General features: G+C 40.1%; 1 protein-coding gene across 4 annotated transcripts in view; it reads right to left on the bottom strand.

Moving 5' to 3' along the window:
* Positions 1 to 27809, bottom strand: part of MAPK9 (mitogen-activated protein kinase 9) — a 68889-nt gene that overhangs the window by 29604 nt on the left and 11476 nt on the right. For all 4 annotated transcript variants that reach the window (XM_068980297.1, XM_068980296.1, XM_068980295.1 and 1 more), the window contains exons 2-5: positions 24296 to 24467; positions 12747 to 12876; positions 7024 to 7082; positions 3980 to 4118 (exon numbers count right to left, since the gene is read on the bottom strand). In XM_068980297.1, the coding sequence (XP_068836398.1) occupies positions 3980 to 4118; positions 7024 to 7082; positions 12747 to 12876; positions 24296 to 24417 (450 nt within the window). In that variant the 5' untranslated portion in view covers positions 24418 to 24467. The remainder of the gene's footprint in view (positions 1 to 3979; positions 4119 to 7023; positions 7083 to 12746; positions 12877 to 24295; positions 24468 to 27809) is intronic.

Raw genomic sequence — 27809 nt, 5'->3', positions numbered from 1 at the left:
TGCCTTGGAAACGAACAGAGATCATTCTGTTGTTTTTGAGATTGCATCCAAGCACTGCATTTCGGACTCTTTTGTTGGCTATGATGGCTACTCCATTTCTTCTAAGAGATTCTTGCCCACAGTAGTAGATATAATGGTCATCTGAGTTAAATTCACCCATTCCAGTCCACTTTAGTTCGCTGATTCCTAAAATGTCGATGTTCACTCTTGCCATCTCCTGTGTGACCATTTCCAGTTTGCCTTGATTCATGGACCTAACATTCGAGGTTCCTATGCAATATTGCTCTTACAGTATTGGACCTTGCTTCTGTCACCAGTCACATCCACAACTGGGTGTTGTTTTTGTTTTGGCTCCGTCTCTTCATTCTTTGTGGAGTTATTTCTCCACTGATCTCCAGTAGCGTGTTGGGCACCTACCGACCTGGGGCAGAGAAGGAAATGGCAACCCACTCTAGTACCTTTGCCTGGAAAATTCCATGGATGCAGGAGCCTGGTGGGCTGCAGTCCATGGGATCACAAAGAGTCGGACATGACTGAGTGACTTCACCTTCTTTCTATAGTTCCTTTGGGAGAAGGAAATGGCAACCCACTCCAGTGTTCTTGCCTGGAGAATCCCATGGATAGAGAGGCCTGGTGGGCTGCACTCTATGGGGTTGCAAAGAGTCGGACACGACTAAACAACTAACACACACACACACAGTGACCTGGGGAGTTCATCTTTCAGTGTCCTATCTTTTTGCCTTTTCATACTGTTCATGGGGTTCTCAAGGCAAGAATACTGAAGTTGTTTGCCATTCCCTTCTCCAGTGGACCACATTTTGTCTATATGGTGTTGCTGCTGCCAAGTTGCTTCAGTCATGCCCAACTCTGTGTGATCCCATAGATGGCAGCCCACCAGACTCTTCTGTCCATAGGATTCTCCAGGGAAGAATACTGGAGTGAGTTGCCATTTCCTTCTCCAATGCATGCATGCATGCTAAGTCGCTTCAGTCATGTCCAATTCTGTGTGACCCAATGGACAGCAGCCCACCAGGCCCCTCTGTCTACGAGATTCTCCAGGCAAGAATACTGGAGTGGGTTGCCACTTCCTTCTCCATCTATGGTACTGTATACAGAAAAAAGGACAGGAAAAGTTCACAGGAAACCATTAACACGCTAAAGGATAACGGTGGTTGCTCACCTCTCAGGACCTGGAGGAGGGGTGGGTGTGCAAACAGGGGCGTTATCCACCTTCCCCACAATGTGCACGTGGTGCTCTCAAGCAAACACAGAGTCCACAGTCCTACTGATGTGTGAACCAGAAGGCATAAGACAAGGGGAGGGAGAACCAGTGGGGAGATAGGATGGAGAGGCGGTTGGCGAAATCATGCTGGGCAAACCAAAAACTTCCTTGACCCTATGTGACTTTCCAGTCTGCAGGTGTGGGCCTACACTGCAAGGACCAAACATCACCTAACACAGGCAAGTGTATGCTACAGCTCTCACAAGGCACCCCTGAAACGAGAGGATACTGCTTCGCCATGTATGTCTGGGCCCAAGTGGGGAGACAGAGCAAGACAAACTGTTTGCTTAACAGTAAGGAAGCCTAATTATCTGAGAACTTATTCTCAGGCAAGACTTTAATACAATATGTATTTAAGAGAAATTAAGAGTGCCTTAATTTATATAAAGGTCTGTGAATGTTTTAGGGTGACCATATACAGCCTTGACGTACTCCTTGTCCTATTTGGAACCAGTCTGTTGTTCCATGTCCAGTTCTAACTGTTGCTTCCTGACCTGCATACAGATTTCTCAAGATTGCCGGGAGAAATATCAATAACCTCAGATATGCAGATGACACCACCCTTATGGCAGAAAGTGAAGAGGAGCTAAAAAGCCTCTTGATGAAAGTGCAAGAGGAGAGCGAAAAAGTTGGCTTAAAGCTCAACACTCAGAAAACAAAGATCATGGCATCTGGTCCCATCACTTCATGGGAAATAGATAGGGAAACAGTGGAAACAGTGGCAGACTTATTTTTTTTTGGCTCCAAAATCACTGCAGATGGTGACTGCGGCCACGAAATTAAAAGACGCTTACTCCTTGGAAAGTTATGACCAACCTAGATAGTATATTCAAAAGCAGAGACATTACTTTGCCGACTAAGGTCCATCTAGTCAAGGCTATGGTTTTTCCAGTGGTCATGTATGGATGTGAGAGTTGGACTGTGAAGAAGGCTGAGCACCGAAGAATTGATGCTTTTGAACTGTGGTGTTGGAGAAGACTCTTGAGAGTCCCTTGGACTGCAAGGAGATCCAACCAGTCCATTCTGAAGGAGATCAGCCCTGGGTGTTCTTTGGAAGGAATGATGCTAAAGCTGAAACTCCAGGACTTTGGCCACCTCATGCGAAGAGTTGACTCATTGGCAAAGACTCTGATGCTGGGAGGGATTGGGGGCAGGAGGAGAAGGGGATGACAGAGAATGAGATGGCTGGATGGTATCACAGACTCGATGGACATGAGTCTGAGTGAACTCCAGGAGATGGTGATGGACAGGGAGGCCTGGCGTGCTGCAATTCATGGGGTCGCAGAGTCGGACACGACTGAGCGACTGAACTGAACTGAACTGAATTGAATGTTTTAGGAAAAGAAATAGAATGTGGTATGCTAGGAAATCTTTATTTTTAATTAAAATGACTAGTGTCACTATTTCTAAAGAAAATTCATCAACTGAATTTATATTACTTTAACTGACTGCATGGCAGCAGCAGAGGCTGTTATTTAAATGACTGAAGACTATCCAGGAATCTTTGCGGCAGGCCCCCAGTAGTCAGTGGGAGAGCCAGGGCTGGTCTCAGGTGGCAGACCTCACCCGGGCCTCAGGCCTCATGTTCACAAGGGGCAAGGGTTTGGCCCTCTCTGAACTGTGGGCTCTGCTACTGTGTTAGGCCTCTGTTCAGTGGCTGTGATGGAACCACTCAACAGATTCAAAAGAATTACTACTACTATACCATCAAAAATCTCTCTGTTCTTTTTTGTATGAAAAGGTTTCATTGTTCTTGTCTCACTTCTTCCCCCCACAGACTTTAGTTCACAGAAAATACGTTTTGCTATTGAAACATAGTATCAAAAGACACTCAATAAAATCAATATAGTAATTATTTAAGGAATGCTAAGAATGCTTTCAATAAAACTATTATTATCTCTGCCTCTAGTCTCACTCAACACTTCAGTTGCTAAAAAAAAACATGAAACAACAAAGAAACAAACAAAAACTTTATCATGATCTGTTTACACAGCCGTACAGATCAAAAAATAACAAGAGCTCATAAAACCAGCTTAGAGAACATCTCTCTGGTTTTTAAATATGTACTCCCTGACAGGCAACACCACCATTCAAATTCCAGCCTTGGCCTAGTCAAGAGGTCTGCCTGGAGCCTTTCCAAGAGTTCCTACCAGTATGGTTGGGATGCTGGAGTGGTAGAATTTCACGATGTAAGAAATGAATACTTGGGTGATAACTCATATAAAACTTCTAGAGCAACTGTATCATATACTACTTGGCCTTTAACTTTCCCCCACCCCAAATTCAAATTCTTTGCATTAAAAATAAGATTTCAAGTATGACAAAACTATTAACACCAGGGATATCCGGGCAAATAGTATTTGAAAGTTCTTTGTCCTATTCTTGCAATTTTTCTCTAAGTTTTAAATTATTTCCAAATAAAAACTTAAAAAAAAAAAGAAGCATTTTTCTGTATATGAGTCTGGGCAGCTGGCTCATATCTGCACCCAGGGTGGCTCAGATGAGCCCAGGCAAACCAGGCATTCCACAAATGTCTTCTAATCTCAACAATCTTTGAGAAAGTAACATGATCCCAAAGTTTATTTGGATTTTCAACATTGACAAATTTTTAAAAAATATGTTCTTTTGTATCTGAAGATTACAATAACAAAATGATTTTGATTAAAAGGAAAAAACCAATACAGTGTCACTACTTACTCTATGAATTATACCAGCTGAATGTAGATGTTTAATACCACAGAGCATCTGGTAAAGAAGGTAGGACATTCTTTCATGGTCCAGCTCCATGTGAATAACCTGACATAAGTTAGCATCCATTAATTCCATAACCAAATACCTGAGGAAATAAATGATCAGCCATGTACACATGAAAATCATCCAAATTCCTTCATGGTATTACATCAGAATTTTTATTAAAAAGTAATAACTTCATACCTAGTCACTGTACTGGCTAAAGTAAAAAGATAACTCGCTTTTATTAGGTATCTTGATTTATAAGCTATCTTGAAAAGAAGCAATTTTTATATCATAGTAAATAGAATCTCAAACATGCAAAATCTCCTATATTCAAAATTTTTTGCTATTGGGCCATTCTTACCAATACAGAAACCATGCCGTTGCTGCTTGCATCTTAAGAAAACTTTTGACCTTCCCTCCCCTACCAGCTACGATCCTGTATTTTTGCTCTTCCTGCAAGCAAAACTCCCCAAAGAGGTATCTACACTCAATTTTTTTCTCCCATTTTTCCTTAATCTCACTTTAATTAGGTTTTTGCCCCCACCACTTTGCTGAAACTGTCCTCAAGGATCCTGACACTTTCCGTGCTGCTAAACCCAGTGGCTAGTCCTACAATCCTGGCTGACCGTGACTTTCTCTTACCACTGGCTTCTTGCTGCTGGAATGCCAGCACCTGTTCTTGGCCTTCTCTTCTCTACTGTACTCACAGTCATGATGATCATCTCTGGTTTCTGATCTCAAGGCTTTAAATACAATCTATAGACTGCCAACTCTCAAATTAATACATTCACCCCAGACATCCCACCCGAACTCCAGGCTCACTTATCTAACTGACTGCTTCACAGATCAGTTTGGGTGCCCAATAGACTCCCTGTCTAAAACTGAGCCCCTGATTCTACACCACCCCCAAATCTGTTCTTCCTACAGCTTTCCTCATCTCAGTTGAGAGAACTTTTATCCTGCTGGTGAGCACCTGAGCCAAAATTCCAAATGTTCTCAGCAGCTCCTTCTCTCAGACCACACAAAGCCTCTCTCAAAGCCTCTCTAAGAGCAAACACTGGGGTTCTATCTTCAAAACAGTGTCAACCATCCAATCTCGTGCCTTTACCATCACCATCACCCCTTTGGTCTAAACGTAGCCACAATAATCTCTCACCCGAACTACTGCAATAGCCTCCTGACTGGTCTTCCATGTTCTACCCCATACAGTGGATTCTCAGACCAGAAACCAAGTTATTGTTTTAAAATGTAAGTTAGATAAACTCAGTCTTCTACTGAAAGTCTAACTTGTAAAGGGAAGTCCTTACAACGGCCGAGAGGCCCAGCAGTGTCGGCCCTGCCACTTCTTTGAGCCGATCTCTTCTACTTTCCTCTGCTTCCTCAGATCCAGCCAAACAGGCTCTTGCTCTTCAAGAGCACACACCAGGCACACTCCCACGTCTGCTCCTTTACGCTGCTTGTCCCCTCTATCTTCCAAAAGTATGACTGTATTTACTTTAGTTTTGGCTGTGCTGGGTCTTCGCTGAGGCACAGGTCTTCCCCAGCTGCGGCGAGCAGCGGGTGCTCTCTTGCTGCAGCGCATGGGCTTCTCATTGCAGGGGCTTCTCCTTTTGTGGAACACGGCTTCCATGACTTGCGGGCTCAGCAGCTCCAGCACGTGGGCTCAGGAGCTGTAGCTCGCAAGTGTTAGAGAGCTGGCTCAGTAGTTGTGCCACATGGGCTCAGCTGCTCCGTGGCATGGGGGACCTTCCTGGATCAGGGATCGAACCCCTGCTTCCTGCTCTGGCAGGTAGATTCTTTAGCACTGAGCCGACAGGGAAGCCCACTCCTCCTATCTTGATACTGCCTTTCTCAAAATATCTGTAGGACGAACCCCCTCATTTCCTTCAAGGCTTCTCCAGATGTCACCAGTCCCATGAGGTCCTTCCCTAACTATCCTACTTAAAACTGCAGCCTGACTCCTAACCCCCAACACTTCTGATCCCTCTCACTCAGCTAATTTCTTCCACATTTGCCACATTCTAACAAATGACATAATTTCCCTATTTGTTATGTTGATTATCTTCCCTGGTTTTCCTTCAAGCTCTAGGAAGAAATATGATCATCTGCAATTCTTAAATAATGAAAGAAATTTTTGCCTGTTTTGCTCACTAAGTATGTCAAGTTCAAGAGAGTGCTTAGCACACAGCTGGCAATCAAATTTTCCTTTTGGCTGTGCAACTGAAAGCATGGCATCCTAACCACTGGACCACCAGGGAATTTCTAGCAATCAAATATTTGTTGAGTGAATAAACCAATAAATTTAAGATAAAGTTGGGCATTATATCTCAATAATAAATTAATATTTCATTTCATTGTTAGTAAAACAATTCTATTTCAGATTTTGGAAAACATATAATATTTCGTCACTTACCTATTTCATATAACAACCGTAAACACTTAAACCCTACAATCCTGGATTTTAGGGGACTAGAGAAAAACATTTTATATTTCAGTAAAGCAAATCAGCAGTATTAATGGCACTGTCTTCTCCAAGGAATCCACTTTCAGTCATCCTTTATCTGTTGTAAAAATGATAACTGTCTAGGGATAAGCACGTGCGTGCTAAGTTGCTTCAGTATGTCTGACTCTTTGCAACCCTGTAGACTATAGCCTGCCAGGCTCCTCTGTCCAAGGGATTCTCCAAGCAAGAATACTGGACTGGGTCGCCATGCCCTTCTCCAGGGCGTCTTCCCCACTCAGGGACTGAACCAGGACCTCTTACGTCTCCTGCATTGGTAGGCCGGTTCCTTACCACTAGAGCCACCGGGGAAGTCCACAGGCACAAGCAGTTGAATATTATTATTCGTTTTCCTTACTGTTTCTATCTCATAGTGAACAGTGGCTAAGATATCATCTAAAAATGTATTATTGTCTGCATTTCCTAAGTTAAAAAAAGCAGTCATGTTCTCTTAAATTCTCAGTCTTTCATGCACAGTGTATTACTGAATAAAAATTATACTTACACATCTTGAAATTCTTCTAGAGTTTTTTGTGGTGTAAACACATTTAACAAACTAATTATCTGAAAAGAGAAAATTAAACCTCAGCATGTCAAACAACTCTACTTGACTATAAAAATTAAGTTTAACATTAAAATGTATTAAAAACTAGGAAAAAAAATCACAGCAGAGCTTTGTAATTTTATTATTATTACTGCTTTTACCAAAGCATTCTATTATACATCATTTCAAAAGTTAAATGATTAGGATTCTCACCTTGGAAATAAGATGCACTTTTAATCAAATTAACTTTTATGTGTCCCTGGTAACTTATTATTACAGAATTTTGACACATAATGCTTTCAGCTTTGAACATAAAAAAGTATCAATTACAAGTAGCAAAACACTAAATAAAGCAATATGTTAACTCTGAAAACTTAAATACAATGTGCAAATTTCTAGAAAGTTTTTAAATATGAGGGCTAATGGCATCTGGTCCCATCACTTCATGGGAAATAGATGGGGAAACAGTGGAAACAGTGTCAGACTTTATTTTTTGGGGCTCCAAAATCACTGCGGATGGTGACTGCAGCCATGAAATTAAAAGACGCTTACTCCTTGGAAAGAAAGTTATGACCAACCCAGATAGCATATTGAAAAGCAGAGACATTACTTTGCCAACAAAGATCCATCTAGTCAAGGCTATGGTTTTTCCAGTGCTCATATATGGATATGAGAGTTGGACTGAGAAGAAGGCTGAGTGCTGAAGAATTGATGCGTTTGAACTGTGGTGTTGGAGAAGACTCTTGAGAGTCCCTTGGACTGCAAGGAGATCCAACCAGTCCATTCTGAAGAAGATCAGCCCTGGGAATTCTTTGGAAGGAATGATGCTAAAGCTGAAACTCCAGTACTTTGGCCACCTCATGCAAAGAGATGACTCACTGGAAAAGACTCTGATGCTGGGAGGGATTGAGGGCAGGAGGAGAAGGGGATGACAGAGGATGAGATGGCTGGATGGCATCACTGACTCAATGGACGTGAGTCTGAGTGAACTCTGGGAGTTGGTGATGGACAGGGAGGCCTGGCGTGCTGCGATTCATGGGGTCGTAAAGAGTCGGACACGACTGAGCGACTGAACTGAACTGAAGCTTAAATTTCGGTATAATAAAGATGAAATGCTTCACAGTATTATGTATTTACCTAAAGAGGGTTCAAAAACTGACCCCATCGCAGGCTTTGGTCTGGGTACTCCAATGTTAAACAATGAATTCTGCTACTTGAGCATTAAAAACACATCATCAAGCATTTCAAATGACTGAGGGAAAGTTGAATTATTCAGTATAAAAGACTGAAGATTGAAGTGGCTGGATAGCCAATAGGGAAAAAAGAAAACTGGATTCATAGTTTAACCTTTACAACAAGATAAAGTTAAAATGGCACAAAAACTTTAATCTAAGGCATGAAACCATGAAACATTAAAATATAGATAAACATCCATACAACTCTGGTGTAGAAAAGTCTGTTCTAAGAATGACAAGAAATCTACAAGAGTTGATTACATTCAACGATGACAAAAATCAGTATGGCAAAAACAACCTGCTGCTGCTGCTGCTAAGTCACTTCAGTCATGTCCGACTCTGCAATCCTGGAGACTGTGCGATCCCAGAGATGGCAGCCCACCAGGCTCCCTTGTCCCTGGGATTCTCCAGGCAAGAACACTGGAGTGGGTTGCCATTTCCTTCTCCAATGCATGAAAGTGAAAAATGAAAGTGAAGTCGCTTAGTCGTGTCTGACTCTTCACAATCCCATGGACTGCAGCCTACTAGGCTCCTCTATCCATGGGATTTTCCAAGCAAGAGTACTGGAGTGGGTTGCCGTTGCCTTCTCTGAAAAACAACCTAAATTAGGTCAAATGGAAAAGAAATGAGGATTGATAGCTTTAATATCAAAGATCTTCTCTAAATGCATAAGAAAGAAACCAACGTGTAGTCAATCACTCAGTCATGTCTGATTCTTTGAGACCTCGTGGACTGCAGCCCACCAGGCACCTCTGTCTATGGGATTTCCCAGGCAAGAATACTGTAATGGGTTGCCATTTCCTACTTGAGGGGATCTTCCCAACCCAGGGATTGAACTGTGTCTCTTGCATCTCCTGCATTGGCAAGGGATATGTTTATAAATATTTTAATGTTTCATGGTTTCATGCCTTAAAATTTAATTTAGATTTAAATTTTTGTTCCATTTAAAGTTTATCTTGGTGTAAAGATTGAAGTGTGAATCCAGTTTTTTTTTTTTTCCACTTGCATCTCTTCCGTCTCCTGCATTGAAAGAAACCAACAGTCCCTAGAGAAAAATGGACAAAGGCCATGGAAAACAAACTCTCAAGAAATAAAAATGAAAGGTTTGTAGAGATACGGAGAAGGCAATGGCACTCCACTCCAGCACTCTTGCCTGGGAAATCCCATGGACGGAGGAGCCTGGTGGGCCACAGTCCATGGGGTCTCTAACAGTCGGACACGACTGAGCGACTTCACTTTCACTTTTCACTTTCATGCACTGGAGAAGGAAATGGCCACCCACTCCAGTGTTCTTGCCTGGAGAATCCCAGGGACAGGGAGCCTGGCAGGCTGCCGTCTATGGGGTCGCACAGAGTCAGAGACGACTGAAGCGACTTAGCCGCAGCAGCAGCAGCAGCAGAGATATGGAAAGAAAATCAACCTCACAAATAAAAATAAGGTATCATTTGTCATCTATCAGTTTGGTAAAGTGAAACAAAAAAATCAACAATATGTAGTTCTGGAGTATTCTGAAATAAAAGCCATACTCAGATACTCAATGAAAGTGTAAAACTGATAGTCTTCCTTGAGGTCAATTTGTCAGTATATATTAAAACCAGAAATGTGCATACTTTTTGACCCAGAATCTTGGCCACAGAATTCACCTGTATAAGGATGTTCACTGCAGCACTGCTTATAGTAGTAAAAAATTAGAAACAATCTAAATATTTGTGTTTTTTTATGTTAAAAAATTTTTTTAATATAAATTTATTTATTTTAATTGACAATAAGTAATTGGTTAAATGAATTACTGTGCATTTGTACTAGGTAGCTATTTAAAAATGGTTTATATCTATGTTCATTAATGTACATGAGATCTAGCAACATTTCACCATATTTTTTTTAAGAAAAATTTTTTTTACTTTTGTTTTTATGATGTACCCAAATGAATACAGAGTTCCAGAGAATAGTAAGGCGAGATGAGAAGGTCTTGTTAAGTGAATAATGCAAAGAAATAGAGGAAAACAATAGAGTGGGAAAGACTAGAGGTTTCTTCAAGAAAACTGGAGATACTGAGGGAACATTTCATGCAAGGATGGGCATGATAAAGGACAGACATGGTGAGGATCTAACAGACACAGAAGAGATGGCAAGAATACACAGAAGCGGACACCGGACGTCCTGGAGTATGAAGTCAAATGGGCCTTAGGAAGCATTACTACAGCCAAAGCTAGTGGAAGTGACAGAATTCCAGCTGAGTTATTTCAAATCCTAAAAGATGCTGCTGCTAAAGTGCTGCACTCATTACGGCAGCAAATTTGGAAAACTTAGTAATGACCACACGACTCTAAAGGTCAGTTTTCATTCCAATCCCAAAGAAGGACAATGCCAAAGAATGTTCAAACTACTGTACAATTATGCTCATTTCACATGCTAGCAAGGTTATGCTCAAAATCCTTCAAGCTAGGCTTCAGCAGTACGTGAACTGAGAACTTCCAGATGTACAAGCTGGGTTTCAAAGAGGAACCAGAGATCAAATCGCCATGACTGATGGATCATGGAGAAAGCAAAGGAGTTCCAGAAAAAACATCTACTTCTTCACTGACTATGTGAAAGCCTTTGACTGTGTGGATCACAACAAAATGTGGAAAATTCTTAGAGATGGGAATACCAGGCCACCTTGCCTGTCTCCTGAGAAACCTGTATGCAGGTCAAGAAGCAACAGAACTGGACATGGAACAACAGACTGGTTCCAAATTGAGAAAGGAGTATAACAAGGATGAATATTATCACCCTGCTTATTTAGCTTATATGCAGAGAACATCATGTGAAATGCTGAGCTGGATGCATCACAAGCTAGAATAAAGATTGCTGGGAGAAATATCAAGAACTTCAGATATGCACATGATATCACTCTAATAGCAGAAAGTAAAGAGGAACTAAAGAACCTCTTGATGAGGGTGCAAGAGGAGAGTGAAAAAGCTGGCTTGCAACTCAACATTAAAAAAAAAAACTAAGATCATGTTATCTGGTCCCATCACTTCATGGCAAATAGATAGGGAAAAAATGGAATCAGTGACAGATTTTCTTTTCTTGGGCTCCAAAATCACCACAGATGGTGACTGCAGCCATGAAATTAAAAGATGCTTGCTACCTGGAAGGAAAGCTGTGACCAACCTAGACACAAAAACCTGCATATTAAAAAGCAGAGACATCACTTTGCTAGCAAAGGTCCATAAAGTCAAAGCTATGGTTTTTCCAGTAGTTATATACAGATGTGAGAGTTCGACTATAAAGAAAGCATCAAAGAAGTTCACCAAAGAACTGATGCTTTCAAATTGTTGTGCTGGAGAAGATTCTTGAGAGCCCCTTGGATTGCAAGGGGATGAGACAGTCAATCCTAATGGAGATCAACTCTGAATATTTCTTGGAAGGACTGATGCTGAAACTCCAATCCTTTGGCCACCTGATACAAAGAGCTGACTTACTGGAAAAGATCCTGATGCCGGGGAAGACTGAAGGCAAAAGGAGAAGCAGAGGAAAGATGGACAGACAGCACCACTGACTCAATGGACATGAATTTGAGCGAACTTTGGGAGATAGTGGAGGACAGGGGAGCCTGGAGTGCTGCAGTCCATGAGGTTGCAAAGAGTTGGACATGACTTAGCAACTGAATAACAAATAAAACAGGCACTGGAGAAATTAAAGACAAATTCAAATCACAGACTCAAAAGATTGAAATTATCTTTGTTTTTTGTCCCTACACCAGAAAAATCCAGCAGAAATGTCACAAAAAAAGGAGCCACATGGAGCTGAGTGGGATCTTAGATACTTATCCCCTCAACTTTGCAACAAAGAGAAGTCAGACGGGAGGGGGTCTCCAAAGCCCCTTCTAGGCTTACCATCTTATAATCTTATAACATGACAAGGCTATCAAAATCATGTTCCACATAATATTCAGGGATCAGCAAAAGAACATGAAACGTGACTGAGTACCTCATTTTCTAGAGATATACCGTTTTTCCTTACAATGTACAAGGCTTTGATTTCTGTGCCAAGTAGAACTACCTTGAATAAAGCATCATCTAATAACAATTATTTCCATAAATATGAATATGTAAAAGCTACTTATAGAACAGTGTTTTCCTAAAAAGTATTTAACTATTTCTCAATTTGTCAGGGCAATACTCTTGCCATTTTATCACACTGAAATAGTGAAAACCAAATGGTAACAAGAACATTCCCATTCCTAATGAGTGACCTAAATTCCTATGGACCACAATGCCTCTTGTTGACTCAATATTCCCAATGTTGATTAGCAATTTTATCAATAAAATATAAACATTTAAATAGTACTTTTACCACTAGCTTACCCTAGGTCTAAACTCACTGTATCTTCAAAGACCGAGAAGATTATCACATATCATTGACAACATTAAAGTATACAGTGGAAACACAGACATTACTTACATTTTTATGATTGACACATTTTAAGAGGACAAGTTCACGATATGCTCTCTTTGCATGAGTCTGATTCTGGAAAGGACGGCTTAGTTTCTTGACTGCAACATTTATCCCAAGAACTGTATCAAAAGCAGCACTATAATTAAGAAATATAATAAGCAACCCATTAGGATAATTCTGGAAAATACAGCAATGCAGAATGTACATTCAATATGTTATCTTTCTAACTGAATAACAAATAAGGAAACATCTGCTTGCTTTCATTCAGGGTACTTCTGCACATGAAGAGCAAAGTGGGCTGGCTAACAGTGCAGGATGAACTTATTCCTTTCAGTGGCACCAGGTAATTTAATATACAGCATGTAAGTCTGGTCAGGAAACAAAATCTTCAGTTTAAATATGTCAATAAGTTGAAAAAACTCACTGGTATCACAAAATAAAACGGAAGTATATTTTGGAATATCACAGTGGAGAAAATGGTTTGCGCTCCTGAGAAGAATGTAGTATTATAAAGCTAAGTTTTGATTGATTGTGTTTTTTCCTAGATGAAAGAATCTAAAAAGAAAGCAGAAGCCAAAATCTCAACTCATGGTAAATCCCCAAGATACAAAATCCCTAACATAAGCAATTGCTATATACATAAAATCCTACTAGAAATACCTCTTCATATTATTAATACTATGGTAAGAAATAAAATCTAGGGGATCTGTTTCTAGCATCTCAAGCTCCCAGCTGAAATTTATGATTCATTTTCCTAGAAAAAGTAGACAGGAAAAATTGAATACTTTGTGTACTAGTTTCAAGCTAGCACCAGCATCAGTTGCTGTTATTGTTACCTTCCGGCTCCTCACTGGCGGTTCAAAGCTGCTAAAGACCATCTGAGAACCTAAGCACCATTTAAAACACTGTTTCTATTTATTCTATTCAGTTTATGACACTGTTTACACTTATTCACTTCTGTTAATAATCTGTTTGCCAAGAAACTCAAACTTCATTCAATTTTAACTTTTTAAAATTGAAAGCTGTCGAGTTACTTTGAAATTGTTTTTTCTTTAACTCAGTTCACATTATGTGTACAGGTATACACAAATGTAAAATCACATGCCCACAGGCAAATATAATATTCATATAAATTACAAAATGTTAAAATTAAATCTGTGAAACAAATCAATATATATGTGTGATTTGTACACTTATATGTGTGTGTGTATACATAAAATTGCTGTTTTAGTTGCTGAGTCGTGTCCAACTCTTTGTGACCCCATGGACTGTAGCCCACCAGGCTCCTCTGTCCATGGGATTTCCCACGCAAGAAAACTGGAGTGGGTTGCCATTTCCTTCTCTAGGGGATCTTCTTGACCCAGGGAGTGAACCTAAGTCTCCTGTACTGCAGGCAGATTCTTTACCAGTGAGCCACCTGGGAAGCACGTATATATCTCAGTCTTAAGAATTTAAAAACAGACACATCTTTTTTTGGACAAAGAAGTTTTTGTCCAGTGAGACAAATGAACCAATTCTGAATTACCTGAGCAGACACTTGTTCCCCACTCCTAGTTTCAACTCCAGGAGGAGCTATCTTCAATTATTCCTGGCTTTTCTTCTCGTAGTCAGGTCTCAACTCCAAAAATATATTTTTATCACTCTTTCCTCATTTATCAACTTTAGAAATTATCTATTTATTCCCCATTATGAAAACTGAGGATTTAGTCACTTATCTGAAACCCCCAAGGACGTCTCATAGCTTTTTGTTCTCATGTTATTTTTAATTTTTACCTTGGTCACCATTGTAACTTTAAATAACCATGTCTAAACTTGTTTCATCAACTTTTAAAGGAATTTCTTGCTGCCCAGTATGTAAAATGAGAATATTACACTTCATCTTCTTTTACTTCCAGCTCTCTACTCTCTTTCCCTCCAAATTTGTCTTAAATGGTCAAGTTTGATAACACACCTTTTAGCCTCTATAATTAGGTCTTCTGTGTTTCTTCTGTAGGAAGTGTCTAAAAGTTGAAAATCAAGATATGAAGTGTATGTATGTACGCACATGTAAACATTACTAATTGCAGAGTAAGGATTACATTTCATTTCTAAAGATCACATGATTTGCTGTCACTCATAAAAGAACAAGACTGTTTCCAGTATTAATGTTAAATGGATTCTCTTCCTACATCCTACCAGTTCTCAAACCTCATGTTACTTTAAATTTATTTCCTTCTTAGATCATGACTTTTTCTAGCTTTTCTACTACAGGTTTCTAATAAACTTTTTTTTCTTATTAAGAGAAGACAAATATATCTCACCAGAGCCTGACACTAGTACTTCCTACCTTCTCAAATTATCTATTGTTTGGAATCTATTCCATTTGGAGGGGAAGACATTTTTCTTGAAGTTTCAACGCCTGATGTGCAGCTATCAGCCTGGGATTTCTTTTCACTGGCCTCCATTGTTGCTTGTTATACATTCTTGTATTCTCTTTCTGGTTGGAATATATCCTAAGGGAATTTCTTCAGGAAAAAAGTGCATGGAAGATAAATTATCCTACTCTTCCTTTATCCCTGATTGATAGTTTATCTTCTAAGTTTGAAGTCAATTTTCTCTTGGGATTGCCAAAGTTGAGTGCTGTTGGTTATGCACAGAAGGCTTGTGCCTGTCAGGTTCTCATTCTTTTGCTTCCTTTTTTGTTCCTTATCTCAATGATTTATCACAGAGAATCCTGCTTTGTCAACAACCCCAGAGTCCCCTAGTCACATCTCCTACTAATCACTATTCCCACTGCCCTCCAAAGATGGTAACCACTTCTGACTTTTATGAGAATCACTTCCTTGCTTTTACCTGCTAAACATGCATCTTTAAGACCCTGCATCATTTATTTTTGCCTGGTTTTTGAAACCGTATTTGACTTCCTTCACTCAACATGGTGTTTGTGGGATACATCCATTGTTGTATGAAGCTACAGCTCATTCTGCGTCATTGCTCTAACATTCCTTCATTGTGATTATATGACATAATGTTTATAGATACATTGGCTGTTTTCAGTTTGCAAAGCATTACAAAAAACAAAGAATGGTCATAAACATTCTTGTACATGGTTCTGGGTACCCTATGCATGTCTTTTTAACAAGTAGATAAAGGGACTGCATGTTTTATTTTAGTAGATAATGCCAAATTGTTTTCTGAAGTGGTTTGTTCTACCGATTTCTAGGCATTTGGTTTTCCTGCAGTATATTCACCCTGTGTCCCATAAGGGGACTAAATATTATTTCAACAAAAGGGAGATCACAAGGGAAGGGGTGGGGGGCACTAATCCAGTTACAAGAGCCCTTTAGAAGCAAAGTTTGGTCTGGCTGGCTGGGAAGAGGGGAAAGTCAGAGAGGTCTGAATCCAGAGAAGGACCAGACATGCCATCGTTGCCGTCAAGATGAACGTGGGGGGGTCCGTCTTGAGAAGGAATGGGAGCAGAGTGGTCCCTGGCTGACAGACAATAAGGGAATAGAGACCTCCGACCTACAGCTGCAAGGAACTAGGTTCTGCTAAGAACCCTGAATGCTCCTGAAAGCAGATTCTTCCCCAGAGCCTCCAGATAAGAGCCTGGTCCAGTGACATCTTGATTTCAGCCTTGTGAAATGCCACGCAGAGAACCCAGGGAAGCCCACCCAGATTTCTGACCTACACAGAACTATGAAATTACACATGGCTGTTGCTCTGTTTTACATCCCTAGTAAAGTCAAGTCAAGTCAAGTCAAGTCAAGTCAAGTCGCGTCGCGTCGCTCAGTCGTGTCCGACTCTTTGCGACCCCATGGACTGTAGCCTATCAGGCTCCTCTGTCCATGGGATTTTCCAGGCAAGAGTGCTGGAGTGGATTGCCATTTCCTTCTCCAGGGGATCTTCCCAACCCGGGGATTTGAACCCGGGTCTCCCGCATTGTAGATAGACGCCTTTACCGTCTGAGCCACCAGGGAAGCCCAGGTTATGGTAATCTGTCATGCGGCAATAGAAAACAAATACATCTTCTCTTCTGTATGTTTCTACCATTTTGTCTCCACCAGCCTTCATTCTGGCTACTTTTCTCCTTAACTGTCTTTCAGATCACAATTCTCTCCTCAGTTATACTTACTAATAATATGCTTTTAAACCCACCTATTAACTTCATAATTCAATTACTATATCTTAAGAGTTCTATAATTTCTATTTAGTTTTTTAAAGTTTTCATTTTCCACCCAAAGTTTTTCATACTGTCTTTTATCAACATAACATCATAGCTCTTTGCAAGTTTGGATCCAATAAGGCCAATAACTCCTATGGATCTATTTCTTTTCTCTGTTGTTGTGTTGGATTTTGTGAATGTCATCGAATCTCCTTTTGTGACTAGTTATTTCTGACTATGTGCTGGACCTTGAACTTGCAAAACTGTCTGCTATCTGGAAATAATTTGATAACCAGTATGATGCTGTCTTCCTCCAGGTAGAATTTACATTTATTTCTGCTGGACCTTCAAGGACCTTCAAACACTAGCAATTTGGGCTCACCTCACCTTGGGCTCAGCAAATGAGATGATGTGAAGCTAAGGGCAGTGCCTGCAAGAGCCTGTTATTTTCTGGATTGTTCTTACTTCTAGCATGCAGCCCTTTATTGGACCCAATTCAAAGCAAAGGAAGTTCACTAAGCCCCTTTAGAGGGCCCTGGACTCCAATCCCTATCTCCTATGGCCCCACAAGACACTCCAAAGGACTCTCAAATCTCTTAGCTGCCCATTCCAGAATTTTCAAATGCCCTCAAGGTAAAGACCACCCCAAAGCCTGGGCTCCTCTGACTAGGCTTCTCCTTTTCCAGATCCTAGCCCAATAATTTTTCATTTACTTACTCACTATCTAGGGGCAAATGCTGAGCATGGAGATGGGGTGAGAAGGCTGGGAGACAACTAGCAAAACTGTTTTGCAGACACATATTTAATTAACATCCCTATTTCCAGCCACCCATTTCATCTTTGTTTTCTGCATCTGGCATCTCTAGACTCAAAACCTCCCTTGAGTTCTACTATAGATAGGTTCTCTTCTTTGTGGCAAATGTCTCATCTAGTTATTCTCATTTCCTCTGCAGAAACTTGTTAAATGTGCTTTCATATCCACTGATTACTGCCCTCCTGGTCTCTTTGTTTAGGTGTTTGGTCCACCAATTTAAATAAGAAGTTCCAAAACATTTATTTTAGGGATGTAACTATTAAGGTCCATAAAGACACAATGATTTGCCCAAGGTAACTAAGAACTACTGCAATGAGGATTTGAGCTGGACTTAGAACTCGATTCTCCTGAATCACAGCGTTCCTATGCCTTATATCATATATCTACTTTATCACAAAAATTTTGTTGTGGGTATTATGTTCATTTATATATACTAACAGAAAATAAAACAGTGTAAGAACAGGCCAACATTCACGCTTATACAGAACCAGAGGAAGCAAAAACAAAAATAAGCTACACCAACCATTTCAAGTTAAGGTTGTAACTGTCACTTCTAAGCACTCTCAGATCTAATACTATACACTTTTTTAAAAAAGAAAGTTAAACACTTCATAAAAGATGCTCAACATCATTAATTAATAGAGAAATGTGAACCAAAATTACAATGAGGTACCACCTCACACCAGTCAGAATGGTCATCATTAAAAAGTCTATAAATAATAAATGCTGGAGGTGTGGAGAAAAGAGAACCCTTCTATACTGTTGGTGGGAGTATAAACTGGTGCAGTCACTATGGAAAATAGTATGGAGCGTATGCAGCTCCCATGTTCACAGCAGCAGTATTCACCACCTGAATGTCCATCAACAGACGAATGGAGAAGGAAGATGCGGTACATACATGCAATGGACACCGCTCCACCATAAAGAAAGAATGAGGCAACGCCGCTTGCAGCAGCAAGGATGGAACTAGAGATTAACACACTACGTGAAGGAAGTCGAAAAGGAGAAAGACAAATACCACGTGATGTCATTTATATGTGGAAACTAAAATACGACTCAAATGAACATTTATGAAACGGAAACAGACTCACAAACATAGAGAACAGACCTGTGGCTGCCAAGGGGGAGAGGGGCTGCGGAGGGATGGAGTGGGATTGTGGGGTTAGCAGATGCAAACCATTATACCCAGAATGGATAAACAACAAAGTCCTACTCCACAGCATAGGGAATTACATTCACTATTCCAATGATAACCCATAATGGAGAAGAATATTTTTAAAAAGGAATGCATTTATACGTACAACTGAACCATTTGGCAAACATTAACAACACTGTAAACCAACCATACTTCAATTAAAATTTCTTTAAAAAAGCAAAAAAAAAAAATGAAGTTAAACACTTCATAGAATTGTTTTGTAAAACAAATACTCCCTAGTGCTTTGATTAACAGCTTGAGAGGAAGAAAACTGAATTTACATGAAAGAAATGTGCACACATTTTTTCTATAGAGCCTGTAACTATTTAATTCTACTAATAACTTAATTTTATAAATACTGCAAATGATAAACATTTTAAAACTTACTTCTTAACTATTTTACTAACAGTTTTAATGAACAACAAAAACAGAGAAGCAAATAAATCAGACAGTTGCTTTTACAATTCAAAATTAGGAGTCAAAATATTTTACTTGGATCTCAGCTCCTCCATTTAATCTTATATCAGTACCTGCACTTTAATTTACCTGCCCCTATGTCTTTATAAAGCTCTAGTTTAGACGATTAACAAGTTTTTATAAACCATGCATTATTGCTACTATGATATTTCTCAAAAATGTGAAACACACATATATTCGTTTCACGTTGTTGCTATACCAAATGACCACAGGGTGACTAGCTTAAAACACAAATTTCTTATCTCACGGTCCTGGAGCATGCATGTGTGCACATGTGCATTAGTCCAGCATTTGGTTTAACCAGAAAGAAGGCTCTATTCCAGGCATGAACTGAGACTATCTGGACTTTCAGAGCTAAGTCTTAAAAAGACTGGTCTGGATAGATCAGCAGGGTTGCAAAGAATTCTCCAACCAGGAGATGCAGTGGGGACAGAAGTGATGGGCATGGGAAAGAGCCTGTCAGGTTTGCAGAGAAGGGACCACTGGAGAGAAGAGGCTATCTAAAAGTCAGGGCCTGATGCTGGGGATACTCAGGCCCTTCCAACAGTGACAAGGAAGAAAGGAGTCATTCCTTGAAAGGAACCATTCATAGTTTCTTGCTTCATCTAAACAGTAGAACAAGGTAAAATACCCTCTCCTTATGCCTTGTACAAAAAGAATACTTTTCTTTTGAGGAGTTTTTAAAGCAGAATGCCAATATTCAAGATGCTGTGTGAAACGGCCAGAAAAACATCCTCTGAAGACAGGTGGGGGAAGTAGCTCTCCTGTCAGTCTGGAACTAGGACCGCCAGCACCGTCAGTGCTGCAGTTCAGGGGAACCGTGAAGCCTCAAGCCCAGAAGGAAGGTGAGGAGCAGTCACCCACCTTCCCGGCTGAGAGAAAGCCAGCACAGGCTCTGGCAGAAAGGAGCAGTAAAGTAATAATGGAAACCAGGTCTCCAATCATCTAGGCCCAGCTCTCGTGACAGCACCTCATCTAAAAGCGAACAGAAAGCATCCCACAAGTCTAAGAATAATTTTCATAATGGCACAAACATTTCTAAAAGAAAGTACCAATAATCTGAATCAAATTAACTAACCCCTTTTACATGAATCAGCAACGTTAACCCAACTAAAAGGTTTTGATTTGGTAATGAATAACTGGCTTGGATTATAAACTTAAGTGAATAATTACATCAAAGATTATAAAATAAACTGTTAGCTATGCAGGGGCTCCTTTAGAGCTACCTTAATCAGTTCAAAATAATGACTTCTTTCTTGAGGAGAAATGGGCAAAACTCATTTTTTGATCTTTCCTTAAAATAAAAATAAAAATTCAGGCTATGGAAATGGAATGTACAAGACATGAGATTCAGGATGGTGTTAAAATTTTAGCATCTACATGTATGTGAGGTGACAGTTGCTCCTAAAAATGTTAATAAAATTGTCAAAAAATTATTTAAAATTTTATTATTATTTAAATTCTTTTAAAATTATTTAAAAGAAAATACTTAAGAGTTAAATGCACTTTCACTTAGCTCTTAGTATTTTCTTTTAAATAATTTTAAAAGAATTTAAATAAGTTGCAAAAAATAACATATTTTACTGGATAATATAAATGAAAATATTATAATATTTAATATATTAAATATAATATTTAGAGTATCCATTAAATGATAAATATCCTTAATTTAAGGCATCCTTCAGCTGTCTTTTTTTTTTTTTTTTCAAAAAAAATCACATAAACATAAAATAAGCCAGTTTAAGGTGAACAATTCAGGAACATTTAGCACAGTGTTGTTCAATCACCACCTTTAAATAAACCCCCAAATTTTCATCACCGCAAAAGGTAACTCCATACCCATTATGAAGTTGCTCCCCATTCCTCTCCTGCTTGTCCTAGTTAACCACCAGTCTGCATGACTGCATTCTCGATGGGTGTTCCTACTTTGGACTCAAACACGACTACCTTTCATGTCTGGCTTCTTTCACTTAACACGATTCTGTAGATCATCTACGTCACAGCATACATCAGTGCTTCATTTCTTTTTATGAATAATATTCCATGTACATATAGAAGACAGTTTGTGTATCCATTCATTTACTGATCGACAGTTGGCCTGTTTTCACCTTTCAGCTAACTGTGAACAGTACTGTTATGAACAATTATATATAGTCTTTTTTGAATATCTCTTTTTAATTCTTTTGGGAATATATCTAGAAATATTTACTAGGTCAAACAATAATTCTATGTCTAACACCTGAGTGTTCATTGGAAGGACTGATGTTGAAGCTGAAACTCCAATACTGTGGGCACCTGATGCAAAGAGCTGACTCATTTGAAAAGACCCTGATGCTGGGAAAGATTGAAGGCAGGAGGAGAAGGGGCTGACAGAGGATGAGATGGTTGGATGGCATCGCCGACTCAACAGACATGAGTTTGGGTAAACTCTGGGAGTTGGTGATGGACAGGGAGGCCTGGCATGCTGTGGTCCATGGGGTCGCGAAGAGTCAGACACAACTGAGCGACTGAACTGAAATGAACTTGTTGAGGAGCCGCCAAACTGGTTTTCACAAATTGCTGCATCATTTTACATTTTCACCAGCAATGTATGAGGGTTCTAATTGCTTTACATCCTTGTCAAAACTTGTTTATTTTCCATTTTGTTGATTATGGCCATCTAGTGGGTGTGAAGTTGTACCTCACTGTGGTTTTGATTTGCATTTCCCAAATGACTAACGATGAACATCTTTTCATGTTTATTGGCCAAAAATCTTTAGGGAAATGTCTATTCAAGTCCTTTGTCCGTTCTTTTTTTAAAATTGTCTTGTCTGTTACTGAGTTGTAGAAGATCTTTTTAAGTATTAGACTATGGTCAAATATTTTCCCATTTGTGGGTTGTTTTTTCACTCTCCTGTTGGTGTTCTTTGATGCACAAAAAAATTTTTTTATAAAGTCCAATTGTTTTCTTTTGTTGCTCATGCTTTTGGTGTCATTTCTAAGAATTCAAGGTCATGAAGCTTTCCCCTCTTGTTTTCTTCTAAGAGTTTTACGGTTTTAACTCTTATATATAGGTCATTGATGCATTTTGAGCTGACTTTCCACATGATGTGAAATAGGGGTCCAACTTCATTCTTTTGCATGTGGGTATCCAGTTGTCCCAGCACCCTTTGTTGAAGAGTGCTCTTTCCCCTTTGAATAATCTTGGTACCCTTTTTGAAAATCAACTGGCTACAGATGATTTTCTGGACTCTTAGTTTTTAAAATGTTTTCAAAATTCAGAACTTTCCATATTATAATTCTACCAATGCTTTTATGGGAGGAGGTTTAGCTTATCGTGGTATATTTAGGAGCTTTCATTTCAAAACTAGAATTTTTGAATGAAAAATATATACTCATAATGAGTAATTTCATTATTAAACATTTCTCTAAAAAAACAAAGATGAGTAGTATACGCAAACTGGAAATCAAAACTAATCCCTGAGAAACAGTATTTTATAAAGTAGCATGTAAGTTCATGGTCATTTACCATGCTGTAATGAAGTCATTAATTTTAGCTGCCTAACCCTTATAAAGATCTCCATTTTATAATTATGAACTTCTAATCAACCTCTAAATGTGGTTATTACATTAAATGTCCTTTTTATCTGTCTTGCTTAATTTCCTATGTCAAATTACCATTCAGTTCCAAATAAGAGATATATTATAAACCAAAAGAATATTTTAGAGCTAGAATTTCTTATTGACATCAAAGTATCCTAATATGAGCCATCCATTCACTTTAAAGATTCTCTTGGTACACTGGGTCTTTAAGTACCGATATAGCATGTTATCCATTGAAAGTTAAGATCACCACTATTTTAGATGCAAGCCAGGCATTCCTTCCCAATAGCCCCTTTTCCCTCATTAGTTTTTCAAGGAATCTCTGGACTACCATCTCCTCAGCTCCCAGGACCTCTACCCACCTAGGCTGAAGAAAACTACCACCTTCCCTGATTATATGTCTCGATAACAGAGGGTCAGTTACAAACCACAGATGCAGATTCTCTAAACTCAATACCTCTAATAAAAATATAAACTCCCCAACCAGAACATTCAAGAGTTCTCTTTTATCTTGAATTCCCTTTACCTACCAGCTGTAATCATTAGGTATTTAGCTTTACCACAGTTCCTCTTAGATGTAAAGGCAATCTTGTTTTTATTGACCAAAGGAAGAAGAAAAGATTTTGCCCAGAAAACTAAGGGATAAAAAGTTCGGGAGGTGCCGATAACTGTAGTCTAGAAAACGTGAAAGACTTTACCTTTAGCTGGCCAGTGATGTCGCGGCAGCTGACTGTCTTACCAAGCAAGAGACTAAGGTTCAGGGTCAGACCAACGGTTCTGACGGCTGGGCTGGACACATAGCTGAAGTGAGACACCAAGGAAGAGACGGCCAGCCCAACCCCTCATACGGCATCCCTTCCTGGTTAATCCATGGGGTGATAATGACACTGACTGGCCTCATCCTGCCAATGAAGGGCAAGGCACTGCAATCATGGCGCCTAGAAACGAATAGGAGTGATTGGGAATAAAAGGGGGAGGGGGGAAGGGTGGCCAGGATGAAGAAATGAATAAAACTCCAAATTTCGGTTACAACTCATTGTCATACCTATTATTCTAATATCATTATGACAGGGGGAATGGAAAAGGGGAAAAAAAAGAAAAAAGAAACAAAAAAGAAAAATGTCTACCTATTTAAATTTATGCAGCATTTTAAAGAATTTGAGTTTGTATCCTATAATCCGACTACATGTAACTAAAGCAAGAGGTTGATTCAATTTAGCTTATAAACCTATAGCAAAGAGTATTTTTTTATCATCAGTGTTTTCTAAATTCTGACAACTTAGAACTATTAAGTTTTTATTACAACAAAAACAATCTACACTACTGAAACAGACTATACTTACCAAACAATTCCTTGGGCTCCAGAGCCAATTGGTTTCAACTGCTGGTATCGTTTCAGGACAGTGAAAGTTGAGTCTGCCACTTGTACACTGTAAAACTGACTGTCACATTTACTGTCACTCATGATGCACCGTCATGCAGTATTCCAGAGGACTGGCACAGTCGTCAGAGTCCCTGAAAAAAAAACAGAATGAACATGCATTCTTACTGAAATTATACATGCATAGCTCACTTAACAGTGTTTCCAATTTTTGGTATATAAGACATTATGGTTATAAGCTGATAAACTCAGACCAAGTTCTGAACTTAAGCCACAAACAAAAAATGCAAAGACATCCACCTTAATGTACAAGACTATTATGAAGGGAAGACACTTTGAGATCCTGCATGACCACATCTTAAGGGACTGGATTAGGAAACCACCACCCTTGGAGAAAAGAATTTGCACATTTTTACTAGCCACGACAAGACCATGCCACTGTGTAATTGCCATCAGTTTCCTGTGGGGCCAGATTATGCTGAACTGTCTCAACCAGACATGCAGGTGTTCCGGAGATGTTGCAGAATGAACATGTCTATGTCCACGCAGAAAAACAAATGATCCAGGCTTCTGCGCTGTCCACAAATTCAGGCTAAAGAGATGAACCAGAAAGCAAATCTGATGTCAAAGTGATTATAAAAGTGCTAAGTTAAAGGACAACAGGGTGTTGCAGGGCTGGTGGCATCTGTGAGCGCCATGCATACTGGTGAGTGCGTTCCTAACTTTCGAGCTGGTTCTGGAGCTAGTTTATATTCCCGGCAGCCCACGTCACTAGTGGGCTTCAACACAGACAGAGAATTCTGTCATAACCTACAGTCAATAACATGGACACTATGACGTTAATCACGAGGTATGAGTATGAACTGGCACCTCCAGAGCAGCCTTTGTGTGGTTTAGACAGTAAGCTAAGGTTTCTACGCTGCAGGAGTCTATGTGATTTTATACAGAAAACAAAACAAACAGAAATCAATTGGCAGGAAGCTACTTTTACTTAGTTTCCTGGCTCTTGTCTGATAATGTTTATTCAAAAGTTAGCAAGTTATTTATACTGGTCATTAAAAATTAAAAAGCCAACAATAAAATCATTTAGGTAAGTATTCCACACTGTTTAAAAACACAGAATTTAAATTTTATTCTACGGCTGCCCCAGCTTCTTGCCTGTTTGTTCTACCACCTAACATTTAATGTCTACTCATGGAATTTTTGGTACTGGTGATACATATTTCAATGCAATGATGCCTAGGACTTCCATTAAAAATGGAAATAAATTTATCAATAACAAGTCTGAACAAATAATTAAATCAAATTTATATTTGCTTCTTTTTTTTTTTTCTTAACCATTCTCAGGGCAGTGGCTGAGGCACAGCTATTAGTACCAGCGGCCACTTTGACCAAAAGCCACTGCACACTGGTTGAGGATTGCTTCTGGGAGGCCAGCACTGCACTAGATAAACCAACACACTGCTCACGATGACCCACAGGGATCGCCAGCCCCGTGTTACACGGGAGTGACCCAAAGCTTAGCGAGCTGGCTAAGTCATGCAGCCGTGAGAAGCTGGTCCTAAGCTCTAAGAGGGTAGAGGCAGGTCCATTTTGATCACCATGGCACCTTGTTTTTCCAGGACAGGAGGACAGGGAGGGCCTGGACCCTGGGACAGAGTTAACATTCAATATACTTCTGCTGATCTGACCCAATAACACTGTAGCTCATGATTCCCTCATGATGCTACTCCATTTTACTGACATCTGAAGGAGTATCCTTTTCTTAATTTAGTTATAGTTTTTAATAGGTTGAGACAATTCATTTCAACATTTATGGGGTGCCTTTGAACAAGAAAGTGATAAATACAGAAGACATGGCAAGATCAACCAGGAATTGGTCTTGAAATATCATCCAATTCACTCTTTGGGGAAGAAATGTGAAGAAATGAGTCTGTTATCTTTATTGTAATCTAAGTTACGAAGAGGTAAGGGCCATAAGCAAAATGTAAACAAATCTGAAAGGCAAAAGAGGTCCAACCCACAAGCAGGGGTGCAGAAGACAAGAAGAGCTTCATGGAGGAGGTGGCATTTGCCCTGAACAATTTTGCAGAGACAGAGTAGAAGCGCAGAGCTCAAACTGTCTGTGCTCAGACATGGTGAATTGTTCAGCTTGACTGGTGGAGTACAAATGCCAAGGATCAGAGACAGACTCAGCAAAAAGCCAGGAGCCAATACAGTCTGCTCTTTCTTTGCCATATAGTAATTTACCAGCCACGACGGTCATTCACAAAGCATTTGAGTACCACTGTGGACCATGTCCCTTGCCAGAATAGCCAGCCTGCCTGCCTTTTGGGTTTCGAGTTTACAGCGAGTGCACACCGTGGGTACACTCAGAAGAGAGTGAAAGCAAGGAGATCCCTAAAGCCAGAAGGACGGATGTTCAGGGTGCAGGGAAGAGAAGGAGCAGGTGATGAGACCTGGAGGTGCCTTCTGAGCATGACAAGCCATTTGAGATTAGGTTTTGCTGGGTTGTGGGGGAAAAACTGGAGACAGAACACAAGGCCAGATCACCACAAGCCTTGGAAGCCACTGGGAGCCACCTGGGTCTGGATGCGGGCCTAAGGGCTGCAGAGGCATCAAAGCACGAGAGGCACAGGCTCTGACTTGCTTCTCAGAGAGGTCATTCGGGAAGCTGAGAAAGGGAGTGACTGCAGTGAGCAGGGCTCAAAACAGGCAGACCTGACAAAAATGCCAGAATCATGGGAGCTGGGGAAACGAAGGAAATGCGTGGCTTAGAGAAGGTAGGAGATGGGGAGAAATACAGGTGAAACCGCGGGAGGCAGGCGATAACTGCAGAGTTGGAGAGTGTGACTTTGGACAAGTCTAAAGAGGCCAAGGGACAGTATGAGTGGACCAGGCTGCTGACCCACTCCAGGATCCACTCCTCCCTTCATTTTAATAACAGGAGCCATCCTGTTCCAGCTGGACAAACAGCTGTCCAGCCAGAGATGACATCCGCCACTTTCCTGGCAGCCAGGTGTGGCCAGACGACCAACTTTTACCTGATAGATGTGAGCAGAAATGACGGGTGTTACTTCTAGACCATGTTTTAAACAGAAAGTTGCTTGCCTTCCAATCTATCTTTCTCCCTTGCTGTTGGCTGGGTGATCAGCAGTTGTACTCCCAGAGACGGAAGTTACATGCTGAAGACACTAGAATCACTCACCAGCCAGGGTCCTGAACGACCGTGTGGGACAGAGCTGGGCCATTCTGGTCCACCTGTCCACACTGAGACTGGCATAAATTAATCTAGATCATGTTGAATAATTCTGGAATTCTCTCTGCTACAGCTGTTGTAACCCATACTCTGATTGCTACGGTATTAGATTAGGTTTTGTGAATTTGGGGAGTATATTACTTCATTGTGTTACTCAGTTGTGTTCAACTCTGAGACCCCATGGACTGTAGCCCACAGGCTCCTCTATCCATGGAAT

Source organism: Capricornis sumatraensis, chromosome 9, assembly GCF_032405125.1.
Source record: "Capricornis sumatraensis isolate serow.1 chromosome 9, serow.2, whole genome shotgun sequence".
Lineage (NCBI taxonomy): Eukaryota > Metazoa > Chordata > Mammalia > Artiodactyla > Bovidae > Capricornis > Capricornis sumatraensis.
Note: the sequence above shows the minus strand (reverse complement) of the source record. Positions and strands in the feature narration are given on the sequence as shown.